Source organism: Dysidea avara, chromosome 1 (genome assembly GCF_963678975.1).
Source record: "Dysidea avara chromosome 1, odDysAvar1.4, whole genome shotgun sequence".
NCBI classification, from domain to species: domain Eukaryota; kingdom Metazoa; phylum Porifera; class Demospongiae; order Dictyoceratida; family Dysideidae; genus Dysidea; species Dysidea avara.
Genome location: NC_089272.1, coordinates 9175751 through 9194213, shown reverse-complemented (window position 1 = coordinate 9194213; position 18463 = coordinate 9175751). Strand labels below are relative to the sequence as shown.

General features: G+C 37.1%; 1 protein-coding gene across 1 annotated transcript; it reads left to right on the top strand.

Annotated features, from left to right (window-relative positions):
- Window positions 1-5625: 5625 nt before the first annotated feature.
- On the top strand, window positions 5626-17284 carry LOC136255253 (oocyte zinc finger protein XlCOF6-like). Its single transcript, XM_066047983.1, has 6 exons — window positions 5626-5790; window positions 9814-9906; window positions 12217-12297; window positions 13226-13506; window positions 13559-13796; window positions 15641-17284. The coding sequence occupies exons 1-6, from the start codon at window positions 5742-5744 to the stop codon at window positions 17050-17052; spliced, it is 2154 nt and encodes a 717-aa protein (XP_065904055.1). The 5' UTR covers window positions 5626-5741; the 3' UTR covers window positions 17053-17284.
- The last annotated feature ends 1179 nt before the right edge of the window (window positions 17285-18463 follow it).

Here is an 18463-nt window from a genome sequence, read left to right as displayed (position 1 = left end):
TTAATTTTGATGTCATCAATGAATAATTGAGTTTTACAGATGGTAGCACATGATGGCTAATTATTCATGTAAACAATGAAAAGTAAGAGCCCTAAAATACTTCCTTGGAAATAGGACTGGCAATGGAGTGGATAGATAACCAAGTCCAAAAATGCTAATAGTTGGTGGAGGGACCTACACTTAAATGCCACTAAAAAGGTAGACTTTGAAAAAGAGTGATATGCCATCTAGTTTTTGACTAAATTCGTTTTTTCGGGAAGCACTATTATCTGGACTAGACTGGACTGGACTGGAATCTGCATGGACTCAAGTCTAATTCAATACGTACTACATTCTCCCACACTCATCAAAGGGTGCTAGTTGGACACTCTGATAGAATGTTCAGAATTTCCATGGTACATATATACTGTGTAGAGAGAATGTAGACTACCACAATTCATGACTTGCATAAACATATAATATTATACCATTTAGATCTAGCTGCAGTGTGAGTAATTCCACGGTACTGCAACTCCAATGTTTGTGATTGTTTTATTAAAATAGTTTAATTGCTTTCACAATCACCTATGTAGGTGACTTGCCTTTACTATTTTGTCACTGGGTGAGGATGACAAAACAAGGACAGGATCAGTTGCTCGAGACTACGTCAGCCACACAATTAACTACTCTAATAAAGTTGTACGCAGATGGTGTTCTTCTGTACACAAGAGATTCATTCTCTAGAAGAAAATAAAACCCTACATCAACACGCTACAGAGAATGGGCTGAGCTCTGGATGATGAAATTTAATTCTGTAAAATGTGAAAATCTAAGAATAACTAATAAATCTTCACCTTTTGCTGCAAAACATTTCATTACCAATATTAAGATTCAGCAAGTTTTCACAAGCCAAGCTTGTACTTGGGAGTTCATATTGACAAAACACCTTCTTGAAACTTCCACGTTATGCAACAAAGCAAATACTGTCCAAGCATTTCTGCAGTGTAATTTTTAAGACAATGTCCAACAAGCATAAAAGGAAAGGTGCTATCTTTCTTTAGTGTGACCTATAATAGAGTATTCCTGTGTAGATAAGTTTGGTCACCCTATACTCTGACTAATATTGATGAACTAGAAAAAGTACAAAGAAAAGCAGCAAGGTTTGTATGTAATGATTAGTCTAGTGTCACTAACAGGTTAAACAGGATGCATGCAGTGACAACACTTAACTTAAAAGTTAGAAGGGAAAACCTGAGACAGCAATGATTTATAAAATTGTTAACAATCTTGTTGAAATTGAAACAGGAAACTCACTCATCGGGAACAATTTACCTACCCGAGGACATTCAAGTAGATTCAAGCAACCATTTACAAGAGTTAACTTATTTAAATATTCCTTTTACCAAGATGCAATTAAATTGTGGAACAAATTACCAGATACTATAATTAATTGTATATACAACATTACAAAACTTTAAAGATCTAATTAACAGTTAATAATATTTGCACACATACCACACCTTTATATGTATGTTTACACTTGCTTGTTGAATTCTGTATAGTTAAAACAATCTGAAACATTGGAGGGAGATTGCTGTACCCATGGAAATCACCCACACTGCATGCCTTACAATGTTTCACTATGTCAACATAGCTAGATATACATGTCTATGTTCTCTCTACTCAGTATGTGCCATGAAAATTCTGAACATTCTGTTAGAGTGTTTCAAAAACCGTAGCACCCTTTAGTATGTATTGAAATAGACTTGAGTCCAGATTCCAGTCCAGAATCCAGTCCAGGTAATAGTGCTTCCCCCTTTTTCCAGACTTAAACACATAAACAAACGATAATGCGGACATGCTATTACACATTTCTCCAGGCACTTTGCAAAATGTTGATAGACTGAAGGATTACATAAAGAGCACAGCTCTTGGGCCCTATTCCAAGCTTTATCAGAGTACTCCAATTACATCACTGCATGCTCTTTTAGAATTTCTATACATGAACATTCTATTAGAGTATCTCAATCTCTACAGTGCATTCCAAGTTTGGCAGCCACAAGTGGTTCTAAAGTGGGTAAAAGGAAGGAACATTAATGCTAATTTAATTAGTGGGTATACCTAGTTGTGTTTACCTGACTAGCTGTATAGCTACAGGTTAGGGTGGTGTTATAGTGAATCCAGTGATTTTAGTACTGCATGCATCCAGTGGGTTTAGTGAATCTAGTATTTAGTGAATGCCGTGATTTTAGTGAATCCAGTGATTTTAGTTTTCAGTGAATCCATTGGATTCACTAAAATCACTAGATTCTCTACAAAATCACTAAAGTCACTAGACATTAATATATGGTCATGGAACGTAATAAGAGATTCCTGGACAATATATCACATTGTGGAAAAACAACTTTAACGTAATACTTCTGACAAAGATCTCTACTTTCACTAATTCATTTTTGATGCACTGCAATAAAAATTAATTACTTTTACTGTTGGTGTTGTTGAGTGGTTATTTTAATTCTACCCTGGTCATAGGAAGGGATGGAATCCAGCAATGGTTTGCCTGTTCATGGAAAATCCAATGGTGTGATTTGCATCTCGGCAAAGGAGTGCATTCATAAGTTATGACCATTTGATTATGTACCTGTAGTTTTTTGTTTGTATTGTTACAGTACAAATCAATTTTTCTATTGTTGCCACTTTGTATACAGGGGCGTAGCCAGGATTTTTTGAAGGGGGGTTCCAGCACCAGCATTGAGTTACTAGAAGCAGGGGTCTGGGGGCGCAGCCCCCAGCCACTGAGAGGCTTTCAATATTTTAATAAATCAAAACTCAGCAAATTGCTATATTTTACATTAATTATGATGTATTAAGTGCCCCTGGGATGAGGGTAGTACTAGATAAAGTCACCTAGTGGAAACAGACAGCATAACACATAGAGACACATATAGTAATCTGTAAGTGATAGTTATATCTCACTGCGGTAAAGGAGCAATGAATCCACTGATACAAATGACAATCAAAACATTATAACTATGCAAATATGCATAGCATGAATTCATTTTGCATAACACAAGTGATAAATTACTGGAGCTCTATATCTTTAAACACTGCACACCAAAGCTATAGTAGTATAAGATCATGCTAAGTTTTGCATTTAGGAATGTTGGAATGTTTGAAAAACTTCATATGGATATGGATATTTACATGCATGTTCTATTAGAGTATACCTGACTGCTCTATTAGAGTATATACCTGACTGCTCTATTAGAGTATATCGATCTTTTTAACAAGTTTTGAAGAGGGCTCATGTTACCTCTGTAAATCCTTCCCTGAGAGATGAATGTAAGTTTTATCAATTGTTGTGCTGTGCCATTACACTATATTGCTCACTCATTTTGTCCTGCCACACTAAATGGTGTGTTAGGATCCTGCTTGCAGAAGTCTAAATTTTACAGGGGGGTTCCTGAACCCCCCGGAACCCCCCTCCCTACGCTCCTGTATAGTAGTGCTGTATAACTTTGAAAATACTAGAGCTGAAACTTTGGTTGACCATTGATTTGGCTATCTAGATCAAGAAAATGTAAAAAATGGAATTCAAAAAATGCACTAACATATATGTGTGTTATTCCATTTACTAGATCATCAGGGGTCAAAACAGGTAACACAGGGCAGTAATTAAATCACTCCATAAACATACTATTGTAAATTGCAAAAGTTGAAACCACAACAATGCCAAAATTATAATAATAGTTTTATGGGCAATACTATGTACATTACCAGTGTCCTTTGTTTGCTTTATGTACCAGATACAGTGAATGGAATTGCCATGAAAATACCCATGAAAATACCTATGGTTTATCCCATGAATTTTAACATTTCATGGGTACTGCACTCTGAGATTGCCATGAAATTACCATGATAATCTGATCTGGAGATGCATTTCATGGCCCATGAAACAACCCATGCTATACCATGAATTGACTTTCATGGTACATTTCATAAAGGCGATTTAACATTTCATGGAAAAAACATAGACGTTTAATGGCATACTTTTCTGGTAGTGAATTAATTAGATCATGAAATGGACCGATCAAATTCAGAGTTCTCAACCTTAAAAATAGGGAAATCCCTTATTGAAGTCACTAGCAAACCACTAATGTGGGGTATACCATTAAATAGCAAGCTAATATAATACAGGGAAGGCTTTCTACTAACAAGGTACAGTGTATAGAAATAGACAAGCCCTATATTTTTATGATGAACAATCCGTAAAATTGTACTAGAGCAACATTAACTGGACCAGCAATTTCACGTATTTTTTTGTGAAAATCATACATAATAGATATAAAATGGTGTAAAATTGTTTGCACAGTATAGCTACTGTATTTGACAGACTTTTGATACTGCACACACTAACACACATATATTTTACTGACTGCCATTTTGAATAAATTAACACACATAGCTATAACAAAGGATTAGGCTAAAGCCACTTATTGTTTTGTGTTTCAGATCAGAAAGTTAGCGTAAACCAATATGGGAGGATGGCATATTATTCATTACAATCTTCTTGATGCACCTGACCGTTTTATCTGAACGCTCTATTAGAGTATTATTAATCAGGATCTGAAACATGAAATTATTAAACAATAAGCCATTTTTCAACAAATAACTTAGCAATCTACAGGCACACTAGCCCCTCTGATTGAAAATGGCTAGCATGGTCCATTATGTAAAGTAGCTATGCACTGTAGCTAATTAACTTTTCTTTTTTTTTTTGTTGCCAAATAATTTTTGTAGATATGCAAAACTTTTACGAAAATTTCTAACACTAGTCTTGCGTGGCCAGACCTCTTTTCCTTTTTCTCGGCACTGCGCTTATAAGCGAAAAGTGCAGTTCCGAGAAAAAGAGGTCTGGCCAAGCGAGAAAATTTTTGCACAACTACTCTAATAAAGCAGTCATTCATTTAAATCATATAGCTACAAAAAAATTTCTTTTTACACAAAAGAAATTTGCATGAAATTTGTATGCATTATTTGTACGTACTTAGCTATACACACGTATATTTATTACCATGAGACCGTTCCATGAACCTGTAAATACCAGGGGCGGATCCAGAGTCTGGAAAGAGGTGGGGCACCTTGCTGAAAAAAAGTTGAAGAGCAAAAAAAAAAAACAAAGGTCACAACAATAATAGCTAGTTATCCTTTACCAAATATTATATCACGTAAGCTACATTTCCCCATGAACACTGTGACTGCTTTATTAGAGTGATTGGTGATTGACTGCTCTATTAGAGTATCTCGATCTTATATACATTTTTTTAAGGGAGGGGGGGTGGGGGGGCACGTGCCCCCTGTGCCCCCCCCTGGATCCGCCCCTGAATACGTATCCCAAGCAGAGCCAGAGCTCAGCACTAGTTTGGCGCGGCCGCCCCTTCCTGCAGGCAAAGGGGCAGCCGTGCCAAATAATATATAGCTAAGGATAATGTCATTTATAGCCATGCTTGCTAGCCATTTGTAGGATCTATGGCTTGATCGTTGTCCATCGTGAAAAATTGGCTTTGTTCATTCCTTTCACAGATCATAATCATATCTCCTTGGGGAGTCGTAATAAAATCGTAAGCGCTTAACTAATGCGCCTACACTAGAGTAGGGCAGTTCGAGGAGAGGGTCGAGGGCAAGGCTCTAGAGCTGAGAGGACGATTAGTCGATTAGCAGCTGCTGAAGAAACAAGACGGAATACAGTGTTAGTATGATAAATGGAGCTCGATACAGTCCATGGTGAGAACAGGCTACATGAACGTGAAGGTAAGGCACTGAGCAGTTTCGCTTAAACCACAAGCTGGAGGCCGTTTGCCGGATCTCCGAGGGGTCACACACACACACACACTCATTGTAGGTAGATCTGCGACCGTAAATTCGTGTTAAGTCAACGGACGGTCAAGGACGAAAATTTGAAACCCACAATCGAAAAGTATCCGCAATTGCTACATCTCATTGATCTTCCTTGCCATGCGGAGATGCCTACTTTGGCTTTTAGTCTTTAGTCAAACTTAACACTTGGTCTGATGTTCATAGTTAAAACTTTAATTTTTGTGGCCAAGGCACATCAGGGCCGGAGCCCAGAGACTTTAAGTGGTCAGGCAGCCATCCATGTACAATAGAGGTTCATATATATGCATACTTTTATTGATCTGATGTAATATTTAAATCAGACATTTGTGTTTCATGAAAAACTAAAAAACTACACAAACAACTGGCATCTGGAGTAAGCCTGCGCCTATTATGCCAGAATAAACTTGAGAATAATAGGTCACCAATTTTGTGAGAATAATTCTGGAGTTATAGGATGGTTACAGGCATAATTTTAGAATAATCGGAAGACCACGGGAGTAATCAGTGGAATTAGGGGGCATGTCTCTTCTTGATTACCTAGAAGAAAGAGTTAAGCTACTACAAATGATACAAAGCTGACAGGAGTGCTGGCTGAAAGGAGCTGAAAAGCCTCTAAAAGATCGATATACTCTAATAGAATGCTCTAATACTCTAATAGAGCAGTCAGATCGATTCATGTTACCAATCTGCAGCTAGCATCAGGGATTTAACTGCATGATTATCTGCAATTCTGGAAACTTGTACATCTTATACCAGTGTATCTTCTTCAAGTCTTTGAGCATTATTATCTACCTAATTTAGTAGCTATACAGTAGTTACAGCATATTATTATAATACACTAATAATTAAATACACTTGAATTATTACTGTAGATAGTTATTCTAAGTCTGCTGTAACTATTATGGAAAGAAAAATGATGTGTAAGGTGGAATGCTTCATATATGGCTATTATTTCGGACAAAACTACTTATAGCAACATCTTGAAAACTAAGCGACTAGCCACAGATATATACTGAATGAGAATAATTATGGAATAATAGGCTGGATACAAGAATTAAAAAAAAAGAATAATAGGAGAATTTTTTGGAAAGAATAATAGGTAAAATTTTGAGCATAATAGGCTCAGGCCTAATCTGGAGCCTAAAATATTCACCTGTTATCCCATGATGCAAAATTATAAAAGTTTAGTTTTTCATGAGATTTGGAAATAATTTTGATTGAAGTTACTAATTGAATGCATGATCAATTAACACAACGTAGTGCCATGTAGATGCTTCACTGAAATTTTTGCACTGCAAGAAATGGCTTAGCAAGCAGAATGCAATGACTTCTATTAGAGTATCATGATGATGATGACTACTCTATTAGAGTATCTTAATCTTTTTACAAAATACAAGTAGCTAAAAAGTGGTCTGGTGAATGCTGTAGACCAGGATTGTGGGCTCTGGCCCTAAGTCACATGCAGGTTACAAACTGGAAAGGCTCTAAATCTCTAGTTTTGTACATTGGGGATCATGAAGGTTTTTATAATATATATCAATGGTGGATCCATGATGGGGCATTTGGGGCAAATGCCTCCTCACCTTTTGGAGGAACCATAGCTACTTTTGATTAAAATACTAAACTTTATGTCAGGACCAGATCCATTAACTCATGAAAACGATATGCAAATAATAATAATTTTAGTAGCATTTATTACAAATTCACTTGAAATCAAAGCAAACTAGCTGTGAAATTGCCCCCAGAACCTTCGTGCGTACTAAACGCCTCTAAAAATAATTATTGTATGCTGTCGTTTAACAGATTAATAGCCTTTTACACAGTATTTAAGACTCTAAAACCATCTACAAAAGCCAAAATTTCTAAAATCAACAGTGAGACACTACTAAGTGGTGATTATTTGCTACTTAAAAAATGCAGCACTAACAAGAAAATCTCGCTTTCCTACAACTTAGCCTGTTTGTGCCCCTCCCCTTGCCAGCTCCTGGATCCACTCCTGTATATATATATATTATATAGTTATACAACGGCCACGAGTGCTCTGCCTGATATAAACGCACAAGCCTGAGGGCCGTTAGGCCCGAAGGCAAGTGCATTTATACAGGCAGAGCACGAGTGCACGTTGTATAACTGTTATGTACCACTCACCTAATAGGTGGGGAGAGTCTCACAAGACAGCTGTAACACTTATAAAGGCCAGGTTTCTAACATCGATTGTGGGTAACCAAGCCGGACGTTGCAATGACGTTCCCCTTGCAGTACTGCAGCCACCTGAGATATTGAAAGCTAGTACGCTATGGGTTATATCACTAACCTGCATTCGCTGTTCGACTCTCATCATGTAGTGCTCAGCGTCCCATATAGACTAAGCACCAGACTAATCGCCATAGTGATTCTCTCGAGCGAAAAAAAGCTGCTAAATAGACGGTTTAAGTAAACGAAACCTAACTACTAAACGATACTAGTATAATTCTTACTATTCACACTGGCTAAACTCGAATCTAGTGGCATGACAAAACTGGTTACCACAATCGAACGTAAAGGTTAGTATTTTTTAGAATATATTTGTTTTATTGAGTCATTGTCGAAGTGGACTACAGTTTAATCTGGGCTAAGATGGCACCAGACTAGTAAGGTGTATAAGTACGTTTATATATATGTAGACTAGAGTTGTGGCCACCCGCGTTGGCTTTTTCGATCGCCATTGGCTGCTTGTAAACATTATACGTATTGGTGACATTATGGCCCACAATCGACCTTTTCATGTCAGGCTATAAAAGAATTCGAGTGATCTGTGAAGTGTCTTTCCACCTATTAGGTGAGGTGTCGTAGTGGTCTTCGCCACCGGCACTTGTGCTATGCTGCACAAAACCGCAGCCAGTGCAATATCTGTATATTGCACTGCGGTCGGTGCATTATACCTTATAATGCACTCGTTGTGGTCTACAAAACCACAACCAGTGCGTTATAAGTTATAATGCACTCGCTGCGGTCTGCAGCAGTGCAATATACAAATTATGGCACTGGCGGTGCCTTTGAACTGCCCACGCAGAGTGGTACATATATATATATATATATATATATATATATATTGACAAGAAACCAGCTTTATGGTGCCTTGACAGTATTGGTTAGAAGCCCAAAGTACCAACCTGATAGGTTGCTACAAAATTTAAAAGAAAGTATCCAGTGGAATTTTCTACTGACTGCCTGACCAACTGACTGATGCCTTCTGACAGGCTTAACTTGATAATGGCTAAGGCTACAGGCTTAATTTTTCAGTGTTGACAGCCCAACAGGTAGGTGCCTTTTGGGCTGTGCATGCTTTGTGGACTTACCAGTATCTTCCATTTATCTTTGCTGACAGCGCAGGTGTTGGTTCATAGTAGTGCCAAGTGTTGGCTTCCCTACATTTGCAGCAGGAGCCGTCCGAATTTTCTGTTGCAACTAAATTGATTGCAGAGGCCCTTCTCACAATGGTCTTCATTTATAATGCTGTGTAACAGGCTGAAACAATACATATTGGTCACTTTACTGTTTCAGTAATCAATAGTTGGAATGCGCATTCAGAAAAAAGCAATAAGCCAGGAACCATTATTTCTTTTAATGTGTTATGTGTGGATTTTCATAGTAAAAGGAAAAATTAGGAATTTTAAATTAGATTGGGATCAAAAGATAAAAGTAGTGAAACAAAGATATACAGTACTAGTGGACCCATGACTGAATTAGGAATTACAATGTTCACTAGTATATCTTCAGGTATATCGACCTCCCTTGTTTCACTATACTTTATTTCTTTGATCCCTGATTGAACTTAAATTCTTCGTATACAAATGGACTGAATACTGAATTATCGAAGTGTTCACTTTCATACTAGTTATATTTTAGTATTTTGTGTTGGTTGTTGCTGTGTGTTTTATTAGAATAGTTCTTTAGTGGCAGATATTGATGAGTGTTCTCCAGTGAATAAGAAGCAGAAAAGAATTGACAATGACATGGAGAAGACTCCTGAAGGTGTTAAGAAGAAAGGTGAGGACTTCTAGTACTGATTTACTGAACGTTATTCCTGACTGATAGTTCAGCCACATCAGCTGTGCTGTCTGTCCCAGTATACATTAACTCAAATTCTAAGCATGCCGATTTGCTATTCGCTGGTTTATTGTATAGTAAGTAAATTGTATGGATAACATGTGTAATGATGTGGCTGGATTGAGTGCAGAGGCACTTCTCATACTGTTCTTTGTTTGTAAACATACTTGAAAATGAAGTGAAATGGCCACTTCACTTCTCTGTATAATTGATAGTCAGGCCACATGTTTTCCGATTTCTGTGATTGCTTTGAATACAGAGACACTTCTCATACTGCTCTTCATTTGTAATGCTGTGTTTAGGTGGAACAAAGCTGAAAACAAAGCAGAATGGCAACATCATGCACTTTCCAGTATTGTATAGTAAGGGCATGCATTGACTTGCTCAATTGATTTTAATATAATGTCTGGCCAGTACCATTCTTTCCTTTGATGTGGTACATGTTGGTTGACATAAAATACTGTATCATACAGTACGATAGTACTGTATAGTAGGGACCACAAAGGCGTGCCATGAAAAATCACCAAAAACCAGCCTCACTTTTTTTTCCCCAGATGATGATGAGGCAGTATTGGTTAGGTAAAACTAAGTCCAAACAAGCCTTCAGATCGACCCAAAATGCTTGCAACAAGTTTCTTGATAACGGCTAAGGCTACGGACTTGATTTTTTCACTGTTTGACGTTGCTTTGGCCCGAGAGGTGGCTTTTGGCATACTGCAGTATGTACAATGCATTCATGGATTTACCAGTATCCTCCTTTGTGTCCCATTCGTCTTTGCTGACAACAAAAAGTGTCGATTTGGTGGTAGTACATGATGGCTTCCCTTCGTAATGGAGATCGTCTGTTAGTGGCTACTTTGATTGCAGAGGTGCTTTTCAAACAGTTCTTGATTCGTAATGCTGTGCAACGGGTTGTACATAGTTGACAATGAACAGTGTTGGGGCAATTACTTTTTAAAAGTAACTCGTTACATAGAGTATTACTTTCAACTGAACTATTTAGTTACAGATACATATTATCCATAAAATAAAGTAACTATAATAATATTAAATATCATAATACTTTGTTTCCACAGCCTTAAGCTGTCACATATGAAACTATCACCTTATCACCACGTGACATGATTGTGTTGTTGGACAATGTGCAAATCTTGGTTATAAGTAAGAAGCTGGTGACTATGCTTCATTCAGTAGGCTTCGTTACTTCGTTGTGGCTAGGCATTACTTAGTGGATTGCTAACAAGATTAGTAACTTTGTTACGTGTAGTAATAATATTATGTAATATTCTACTCGTTACAGTAACTTCATTACTTAGGTAACACGTTACATTTGTAAGTAAAGTAACTTGAGTTATATTTCCTGTTTTATAGCCTGTTTTTTTATATTACTTTGTTACCACAAAAGTAATAACTATTATGTAACGCGTTACATAAGTAACACGTTACCCCCAACACTGACAATGGATACTTCACTTTTCAGACGATAATTGATATAGCTGGGACGCACGGTGCCGTTGTTTTCTTTTGATGTGGTATGCGTGGGTTCACCAGTCATAAAAATTGTTTATAAAAAAATTAGCAAACAAGTACACAAAATAATTGGAATTTTCAACTAGAGTAGGGATCATAGCACATCAATAAAAAGTACTGAAACAAGCTGGAGTAGTGCATGATAGTAAAACAATAAGAAGTGTTATATTCCTACTGTGCATTTCCATTATGGTATATTGAGCACAGTAGGGATATAACGCTTCTTATTGTTTTACTATGATGCACTACTCCAGCTTGTTTCAGTACCTTTATCAATGTGCTATGGTCCGTATACTCTAGTTGGAAATTTTTGCGTACTTGTATACTAAGCAAACAAGTGTAAGAAAGTATGTTTGTGAGTAGGGATCATAGAAATAAAAAAGCAATGCAGGTCATTTATTCCTGCAGCTATACTAGCTAGTGGATTGCTATTGTATGATCAACTGTAAACTTTTGACACTTGTAGTTAATGTAGATTGTGCCAGTTTTAAAGTAATTGTACATTGAATGCAGAGGAAATCCAGGATCCCAGGCTGTGTGGCTACTCAGACGCTTGTCTGGGATTTTTTTCTGAGTTTTAGTAACATGGTTGTGACTCCCTGCTACAAAGTAGCCTTCTTGCAGATCCCTAGTGGATAGTGACTATACTATATACTACTGTACATACCATTAGTCTATGGTGACAATGAATTGTTCAGTATGTACACATGTCTATTACAGACTTCAGTGTAAGATTGACTCCATTACAAGATATTCCTACCACTCATCATTCTGAGAGCACTGGTGATGACAATGTGATCTGTAAGTGGAGATTGTGTATGGAAATCCAATCACCAAGAGGTTGACATATATTGAATCAATGCACGCTATCCCTCCCTTATATACCATGTGTCATGTGAGGTTGTGATGTAACCACATGCGGTGTTCATGTGTGATAACCACCAGAAAATACATTTCTTTGAGATATAGCCAGTACATGCACACTCCTTACTTCCATTTTGTGGCATTTTGTAGCCACCACTATTCTCTAAACCTGGACATACATCTTGAAATACATAATTTATACACATAGCCTATTAGCCATGCAGAATAGATTTGTTACTTAGTGATCTATATTTAAGGAAATCTTGAATCTGAAATGTCTAAACTGCCTGTGATGTAGCTAGCATGCAGGTTGTAATTGTCACAAACTGATACCATTAACCTCCATCTTTAGAATGCAGAAAGTTTGTGTGCCAAAAACAACCATTTTTCTTTATAATCAAACACTCAATAGTGCAACGGGTACATATACGTATAATAATGTACCAGAAATATCAAGATTGAAAGTACTTTTTAATACATTGTCCTGAAAATACCGTAATACAACGATAGAATTGCTATATACAAAGCAGTGTGTTTTCTAAAACAGAAACAGAATATCTTTTGTTTTCTAACTCTGTGACAATGTTAACTCAATAATTTGGTCATTGTAAATTGACATCTGCATTTCAACAATTCCAAAAAAAATTTATTTATAAACAAAAACAGCTACGGTAATAATATTCATGTTGATTCACCCAATATGTACATTGCGATACATGATATATATAGTCAAATCATTTATTGATACTTGTATTTCTGATATGGCAATATACTTGATGTATCGTCCCATCTCTATATAATGTACATTTTGTTTATGCATTGTTGGTAGCATGGAGATCCACTAACGCTGTTTTGCTGTTTGTAGTTTGTATCAATTGTGGTAAGCCATACCATGGTGACTGTCCAGTACATGGTCCTCTAATACCATTGGATGAATCCCGGGGGTGGGACCAAGACTCTAAATCCTTTACCAGTGTACCAGTACCACTACAGGTTACAGTGAAGATGTCCTCCATTATGAATGTTGGAAAGGGAGTGTTTGCCAAAGAGTTTATACCCAGAAGGACTAGAATTGGTCCCTACAAGGGAGAAGTGGTACAGAAAGAAGATGTAACTGATGAAACTGATACAAGTTACTTCTGGGAGGTTGGTATATGGTTGACTGTGTTATTGTAAATAATAATTCATTGTTCTCTAGATAAGGAAAAATGGTTCTGAGTCTTACTACATTGATGCCAAGAATGAGAAACATGCTAATTGGTTGAGATTTATCAATTATGCTAGAAGTGTAGAAGAACAGAATTTATTATCATTCCAATACCAGGGTAATATTTACTGCCATGCCATTGATGATATTAAACCAGGCACAGAACTATTAGTATGGTATGGTGAGCAGTATGTCAAACTATTGGGACTACCAGTGGATCAAATTATCGGTAACTTACTGCTATGAGTGACAACATATATGCATCAGATATATGTACTTTTACTGTACACCAGGTAAAAGCTGTAGCTTGCTTAATAATGACCCCAGCATAGTATATATAGCCACAATTGAACCTTGTCATAAGAGCCACCCTCAAATAACAGCCACCCTCAAATAACAGCCACGGCTTGTATCTGTAATAGCATGTGTTTGAAGGAGAGACTGTTGTTTTAGACCAGGATATACCGTATAGTAAAAAACTTTGGCGGTATAAAACTCGAATCTGGCGAATAGTGTTTAATTCGCCAGAGTTTTTTTCACCAATTATTTTAGATGATCATACAAGCATAGTGAGTAACTATAACTTGAGATGAAGGTCAGCTCATACCACCACACAATAAAGATCGATCTGACTTTGGAGATCTTCAAAGCGTGTCCCACACTTGTAAGCACTCCTTTGGATAGCATTTACAACCGGCTTCCCCGAGGCTTCCCATTCACACATCAGCTAGTTAATCATCTTGCGACGGATTGGCCAAATACTTTGATATATGTGCTAATCTCTGCTACTGAAAAAATAAATACGGTCCCTCAGTATTGCAGGAGATAGCGAAGCACGGCTTTGCTAGCGTGACATTGTTAGATCAGTAGCTACAAAAGTACTGCTACAAAAACAACGCTAGCTACCTATACACTTAGTACACTACTTAACTGACGAGTTAACACCTTGTTGTTATCCTTACGTACCGTAGCTACAGTAAAAACTACGGCGGTAAAAACTTTGGCGAATATTATTTCAATCGCCAAAGTTTTTTCCGCCAATTTTTTCAACAGAGGGGTTTCGTCACACTTTTTTACCACCAAAGCTTTTTACTATAGGTACTTGGTATGAGTACTCCTGTAACAGTATTGAATCAAGGTCTGTCATTTGAAATTCCAAATCACAATTGGTATGCATTTCTAGTATTTTAAAGATTTCTAGTATGTTTATATAGACCCTGAGTTCTTTAGTTGAGATTTGATCAGACAGTCTTAGCCAAAAATTTATGTATGCATACGTATAAATAATGTGATTATGCAATTAAAATAATAATTTATGAATGGCTAAATGATTCTAAAATTACTAAATACATGATGTCTGTTCATTTACAATTTAGCATCACAAAAATAACTAGTGTGTAGGTGATCACACACATTTGAGTGTAATCAGGGAATAATTATACGAGTAATAGCCAAAATTGCATGAAGCAAAGCCAAGTAAAATTTTGACTGTTACACGTACAATTATTCCCAAAATGTGTGTGATTGCCCAATAATCACACAGTGACCACCCTTCTGTGTTTTAGTGCAGTTCTGTGTGGCAATTAACCTCTAATTGGTGATACAGTTGATTTCAGGTTGCTTGTGAATGTAATCGAACAATTCAGACGTTGTGATATTTACACAGGTGAGCTATTTCTTTACAAGTTACTTTTAGAAAATTATTCGTCGCCTTAGATTGACAGACAATGCCAGGAGAATACTGAGCTAGTTATTCAGCACATTTAAATATTGGGAGTAGCATTCACATGATCACGTTCACAACTCACATGTGCAAAATTTTCATTTACATTTTGTAAGCAACCTGAAATCATCATTCTTTCAATACCTAATTTGTTACAAAATCTGCTACTAATTTCCACATCAGCCAATCTGGTTGGCCAATTATCTCATCACCTTTGTATTTAAATGGCTTTTGTGATTCTGACAACTCATTGGCTACTTTACAGTACAATTAACCATTAATTCAATACTTATAACTATAGACATCTGGGTTCTTAAAAGTAATGTGGTATTTATTTGTTCTTGTTGCAGATGCCAACTACACTTGCTCTCACTGCAAAGTAAAATTTGTGGACAAAAGTAAATTTGATCTTCACTTGAAGTACAGTCAAGCTTGTTGTGATGCTAATCCACAAGTGTTCAAGTGTGGAAAATGTAGAGAAGTGTTTACTACACTGATCAACCTTCAACAACATATCAGGAGACATGACCAAAATAACCATCCCACATCCTCATCCTCAAGATCTCGTGAAGTTATCTATTCTTTAAAGTCATTGCCAGCTGGTGATAGTGAACACTTTCAATGTGAGTTTTGCGGTGAGTGTTTTACACAAAATGAAGACCTACAAAGCCATGTAGAAATTCACTATGAAAGTCAAGATGAATATTTCAATGAAGAAAGTGTTGAGCAAAGTAGTCTGGAGTCAGACGTAGAAGCTCCTACTGAAGAAAGACCCCACCAGTGTCAGTATTGTAGTAAATCATTTAAGACAAAATTTAACATGAAACGTCACCTTTTAATTCATACAGGAGAGAAGCCACACCAATGCCAACATTGCACCAAATCATTTGCGGATTCAAGTACTCTACGCCAGCATTTAAGTACTCATAGTGAAGAGAAGCCTTACCAATGTCATCATTGTAGCAAACAATTTGCCGACTCACGATATCTACAACGTCACTTGTGGGTTCACACAAGAGAGAAATCTCGTCAATGTCAACATTGCAGTGAATCATTTGCAGACTCGGACAGTTTACAGCATCATTTAAGGACTCACACAGAAGATAGTCCTCATCAGTGTCATCTTTGCAGTAAATCATTTTCATATTCTAGTAGTCTATACCGTCATTTAAAAACACACAAAGAGGGAAAGTCTTATAAGTGCCATGATTGCAATAAGTCATTTTATGAAGAAAGCAAATTGAAGCGCCATATGTTAGTTCATACCGGACATCAGTGTCAACATTGTACAAAATCATTTAGGGATAACTTCAGCTTACAACGTCATTTGCCCACTCATACAAGAGAGCACCAGTGTACACAGTGCAGTGAGGTATTCACAAGACCTTATGACCTACATTGTCATTTACAAACTCACTCAGGAGGAAAGCTTTATCAGTGCAGTCACTGCAACAAAAAATTTGCAAGCAACTCAAAGCTAAACAAGCATTTAAGAACCCACACCGGAGAGAAACGCTTCCATTGTGAACATTGCAGTAAATCTTTTCTCGAATCATTTAATCTGCAGCGTCATTTAAGAATTCATACAGGAGAAAAGCCATATAAATGTGAACACTGTAATAAGACATTTACTGATTCAACTACTCTACGTCGTCACTTAATGACTCATTCAGGGGAGAAACCCCATCAATGTCAACATTGTAGTAAAGGGTTCATCCGGGCAACTCATTTGCAAACTCATTTAAAAACCCATGCCAAGTAGAGGTCCTATATGTACCATTTACTAAAACTATCAATGTTAGTACTACAGTAAAGCTTTCATATGGTCTAATTATTTGCTGCATACGTCATGTAAGAATTACTATACGTATAACATAACAGTTGTCAATTGGATTATCTCAGGAAACATTTAAAACTTGTACTATGCATACACATAAATTTACTGATATTAGATTGATCATTTCTTTAGTGTGTAATATTTACTGCCATAGGCTGATGCTACTAATGAAACTTAACTTGGGAGGAGGAAACAGAGTAGGGGGAAAGCCAAAGGTTGCTATGAAGCAAAATTCAAGATACTCTAATAGAGCAGTCAGAATTTATGCTTTTAAAAACTGCCAGTTGATGCTTAATTTACACTGTGCACCATAGTGCATGTGAGTATAGTACAAGGGCAAATTTCTTCTACTGTTTGTACTTAGTGTACTATGTACTAGCTAGGAAACTATATATGTGACTGGATTTTGGAAAAACGATCCAAATCGCACATTAGAAGTTTCGAGATAAACGGTTTTAAAGAATTGAAACCAGCAAAACTCTCCAAGGATAGCAAGCACGCGTATGAAATTTACACAAAAGATGCATCAATCTGTTACCTTTCAAGCCACTTCCAGTACTTGTAGCTGCTTGTCACAGTACAGTTTCCCGCCAAATAAGATAGAAAATCGGGGTGGAAGCTGGGGGGTGGGGGGGTGGAAGCTGGGGGGTGGGGGGGTGGAAGCTGGGGGGTGGGGGGGTGGAAGCTGGGGGGTGGCGGGGAGGGCAAGAGATAGACCTCAAAATGGAGGCAGACCACAATTGGAGTCCAGACACGAGACTGCAGGGCTGTACTGGCTCCCTAGCGGCTGATATGTAGCAAAATCAACAGAGAACACGCCTGGCCAACATTATAAGACTGTCCACCAGTAAACCACTGATTCTTGCCAAGCCAGGTCCCTCACAAGGCCCAAAACCGCCATTTAAGCACTCCACACCACCCAGAAAAGACGTCTGTTAAAACCAGCCACGTGTAGTTTTACTGAGTGCTGAGGGTCAAAACGTGTAGTACGATAGTGTAGCTATCCACTGGTGGTGTTAGTTTGATTTTGCCTGATGTGCGATTTGGATCGGTTCTGTAAAATCTGGTCACATATAGAAGATTGAGGTGTAATTGTATTTTCATAAATATGTAAATGTTACCATATAGCCTAAATATTTTGAGGGGTAATATTTTTGAGGCTAGGCAATGCAAAAAATATCTTTGAATTTGCTAACAATCCTGAATGCATTCATTATAATTATGGAGACCTAAATAATTTTTCAAAAATATTTTTCTGTTAACTGTGGCCCACAAACCTTAAAAATCAACAAAAAAAATCCTTGTCAAAATAATTATTTAGGCAATACAGTAGAAA

Excerpts from the sequence above, each read along its gene's own strand:
- LOC136255253 (XM_066047983.1), top strand. The coding sequence starts at position 5,742 with ATGGAGCTCGATACAGTCCATGGTGAGAACAGGCTACATGAACGTGAA. Across the intron at positions 9,907-12,216 it reads TGAAGGTGTTAAGAAGAAAG|ACTTCAGTGTAAGATTGACT; the intron begins GTGAGGACTTCT and ends TGTCTATTACAG. Across the intron at positions 12,298-13,225 it reads TGGTGATGACAATGTGATCT|TTTGTATCAATTGTGGTAAG; the intron begins GTAAGTGGAGAT and ends TGCTGTTTGTAG.